The sequence below is a fragment of the Parasteatoda tepidariorum genome, chromosome 10 (assembly GCF_043381705.1).
Source record: "Parasteatoda tepidariorum isolate YZ-2023 chromosome 10, CAS_Ptep_4.0, whole genome shotgun sequence".
Classification (NCBI taxonomy): Eukaryota; Metazoa; Arthropoda; class Arachnida; order Araneae; family Theridiidae; genus Parasteatoda; species Parasteatoda tepidariorum.
Window position 1 is genome coordinate 67,575,581 of NC_092213.1, and position 3,529 is coordinate 67,579,109.

The 3,529-nt window shown below is 35.7% G+C and overlaps 1 protein-coding gene across 1 annotated transcript; it reads right to left on the reverse strand.

Moving 5' to 3' along the window:
- Positions 1-387: 387 nt before the first annotated feature.
- Positions 388-723, reverse strand: LOC139426879 (uncharacterized). The gene has a single exon (XM_071187002.1). The coding sequence runs from the start codon at positions 721-723 to the stop codon at positions 388-390; it is 336 nt and encodes a 111-aa protein (XP_071043103.1).
- Positions 724-3,529: the final 2,806 nt, after the last annotated feature.

Genomic DNA, 3,529 nt, shown 5'->3' on the forward strand with positions numbered 1-3,529 from the left:
AAAATTACACGGCATTTGACACTTCCTGGCTTTAATCCCAAACCGGTTGTGGTAAAAGCACAAGTTTAGATCTTCACCTTTACTTGAGCGGGGTCGGAACCTGGTCGCCCTTTGGCTGTGAGACAACTCAGAAATTTGCAGCTGAAGCGCCTCAATTTGCTTCGCAAGCTTTTCAGTAGTAATGCATGCTGAGTTATCAGGTGAAGTTACATTACTTGATGTTGCACAAATCACACCTGGCTGAACGACTTCAGCGACTTTATCAGCAAGCTGATCAAGTTTTTCAGAAGAAGCTGATAATACAGTTTGGATATGGGCCGGCATCCTCTGCATCCATAACTTTTGCAAAAAATCATCATTAAGTTGATTTCCAGAGAGCTTTTTCATCTAGTGGAGAAGATGGCTGGGGCGTTCATCACCGAGTTGTAACTCGGTCAAAAGTTTTTTAATTTTGAGTTGCTCAGAATCCTCAAACTCACTAACGAGTCTGGCGCACAGCTTCTTATATTTGTCCGAGTCCGGAGGATTGAGAACAATATCAGAGACATGGGCAAGCTTCTCACCATCGATGTTAGCGATGAGGGCAGAAAACTTTGTTTGATCGCTGGAAATGCCACTGTATGTAAAAGCATTGTCACATTGTGCTATCCACAATCGCACGTTTGCTTTCCAGAAAGGAGGGATACGCAGAGCAACTTGAGTCTGTTGCTCATCAATAGGCATCTTGTAGGATAGTTAAAAGCAGTTTAAAGAGATCTGGAACAGCAGTGGGCTTAAAAAACGTGGTCAAAAAATCAGCTCATTCTTAGTCCTTGGGTCACCACTGAGGAATGGGTTGCGTTGAGAAAGAATGAGAGATTATATATGGACCATCACATTTTTATTATATCACATTTAAAGAATAATTAAATTAAAAAATAAGGAGTTAACATTAGGATGAGAAGATACAACAACAAACAAAGCACGCTTAATCAACCGATCAACTGAACTCTTCACTTCAGTTCAGCATTGCTGTGAACTGCAGATACATCACGCACTTAAGTGCAGTTCTGACTGGAACAGTACTCGCCACAAGTCCATTGACATAAACGAACAGCCGCTTTCATATTGGCCGCATTGCTTGTTGTGACACAAATAATTTTTGAAAGATTTCATTTTTTTACTACACATGAAAATTCTCTGCACAGATAGTCTGCAGAGTGACTCTCTGGCATTTCAAAGCATTGCATTCACTATCGACAAAATGCGAAGTTATTGCAATATAGCTTTTGCCGATGAAGTTCTAGCATCTGTTGTTAAAGCGACTCCTTCTATGCCAGGGTCCGATACTTGGCTCTTGATCATTTCCATTGTTTTCTCATAAACAGAAGTTCTAGCATCTGTTGTTAAAGCGACTCCTTCTATGCCAGGGTCCGATACTTGACTCTTGATCATTTCCATTGTTTCAGAGATGCCAACTTCTCCGGACAAGCCAAAATAATTAAAAATACGGTAAACAACTACTAAGTAAATTTTGCAAATATTTTACTATTTTTGATTGCTTTTTAAGTGTTACAGCATGACTTAAGCATTATAAAGTGGAGAATGATATAAGCCTACGAATTATATAGAAATAGTGGTTAATAAAAATCTACTAAATTGAATTTATTAAACCAAGAACCACAATTGATAAACTACCAATTTAAAATATGTATTTGCTGTCCGGAGCAAGTTGGCATCTCTGTTGTTTTCTCATAAACAGATGGGATTAAGCTGGTTGTTAGAACTTTTCTGCCAGGCAAATTATAGGAACTGTTTAGCTTCTCAATAAATTTTTTAAACTCTTTATCCTCTACAATATAAAGGGGGTGGTATTCTTTACATACCATTTTCACTAATTGATTGTCCTACAGTTTCCGTTGCGGGACATTTATTGGACGTGAAAAATAGCTTGCTATGTTTCGTTGAACCTTTCTTTGTTGTGTGAGTTCTTCTGTGTCATGTGAAGTACTTGCTGTATCAACATTCATAATAATCTCTTCTGGGTTGTCATAATCTACGTTCAACGGAGAATCTTCAGTAATAGCAGTCTCTGGATTGGTCTGTTTTGGTCTTTTAAACTTAGTAAATGGATGTTTTGAACTCATATGCCGCATTAAATTACTGGTTGAAGATTTTGAAAATGTAATTATTTTTTTACAAATCGAAAATTTAGCTTTATTATCCCCTAGATAACAGAAATGGGTCCAAATTTCGCTGCGCTTACGCGATTCCATTATTTCAATAGGCACGGGAATATTATCAGCTTCTTTAACGCGCAGCGTCGAGATGAGCAAAGAATTAATACTGATACTGAACTGATTCCAACAGTTGCTTAAAAACAGAAAGTAAGTTGATTGGGGAGTTGATTTTGTCCGCTGGAAAGAGAGAGACGCTGCAAAAAACCCCTTTGCGGTTGCGCCTTCGCCCTGTCCTACTTGGGGAAATTAAGTACCCTCACAGCTGTCCACTTTAGTCAACACCCTGTGAATTTCGGTTTGTCTTCCCCATTAACTACTAAATTCCGCCGGACACAGCTAATGCATAAGAATTTAGGAAAAAAATCGAAGAGAAATTAATGGTTATTTTTTTGTTACTTAAACTATATGTTAATTAATCTTCAAATTAAGTCCTGAGACAATAATTTTTTAATCAAAGATTCAAAGTAACCTGTTTTGCGCCCTATCTATCGAGATAAATTACTTTGAATAAGAATCCCTACATGTTCCAACAACTGACATTGAAGTGATTTTAATGATGATTTAAATGTGTTTATACAAAAATAATTATTAAAAAAATAGAATTTATTTCTTGAAAATGTATCTAATTAAATACAGCCAATACTCTATATGGTAAATGTTAATAAAACAAATACTCACAAGTCATTACAAAAAAAGTTATTAGATTTGACCTCCTAGAATGAGAATCTCGGATACAACGATTGTGACACTCTTCCTTTATTCAAAAGGAATAACACATTTAATGCGCGGAAATATTAATTTAAATAATTTCGTTAGTGGAAGTATTTTGTTTCGAAAGCCATAGAAATGATGACGCCTATTTTCAAACTGACATTCACAGAAATGAAAAATGCAGCACAAAATTTCAGTTTCCTAATTTGCAATGATGTTCTAATGGGCGCTTAAATAACATTACGACTGTGGCATAGAAAACAGGACTTGTGTATCAGTCGTTATAAGAGGAGGTCCTTCAAATGCGTATAGACTCATTTAGTAATTAGTTCATCTAGGCCAGAGGTTCCCAATTTTATTCGGCTACGGAACCCTAAATTATTAACCTTCTTTCAGTGGAACCCCCGACTTAATAAATAAAGTTTATTATGGTAATAGTGAACGTTATAAACTATATACATAAAATACTATTTTTAAAATATTTAATTAGAGGAAGGAAACTTTTTCATCGTTTGGTCTTAATCTAATTTTATCTTAAATTAGGTATTATGCCGCCCGAAAGTTATAATAAAATAAATAAATAAAAAATTATTTTTAAC

Bases quoted from the DNA above. Each gene is read 5' to 3' on its own strand.
- LOC139426879 (XM_071187002.1), bottom strand. From the start codon at position 723: ATGCCTATTGATGAGCAACAGACTCAAGTTGCTCTGCGTATCCCTCCT.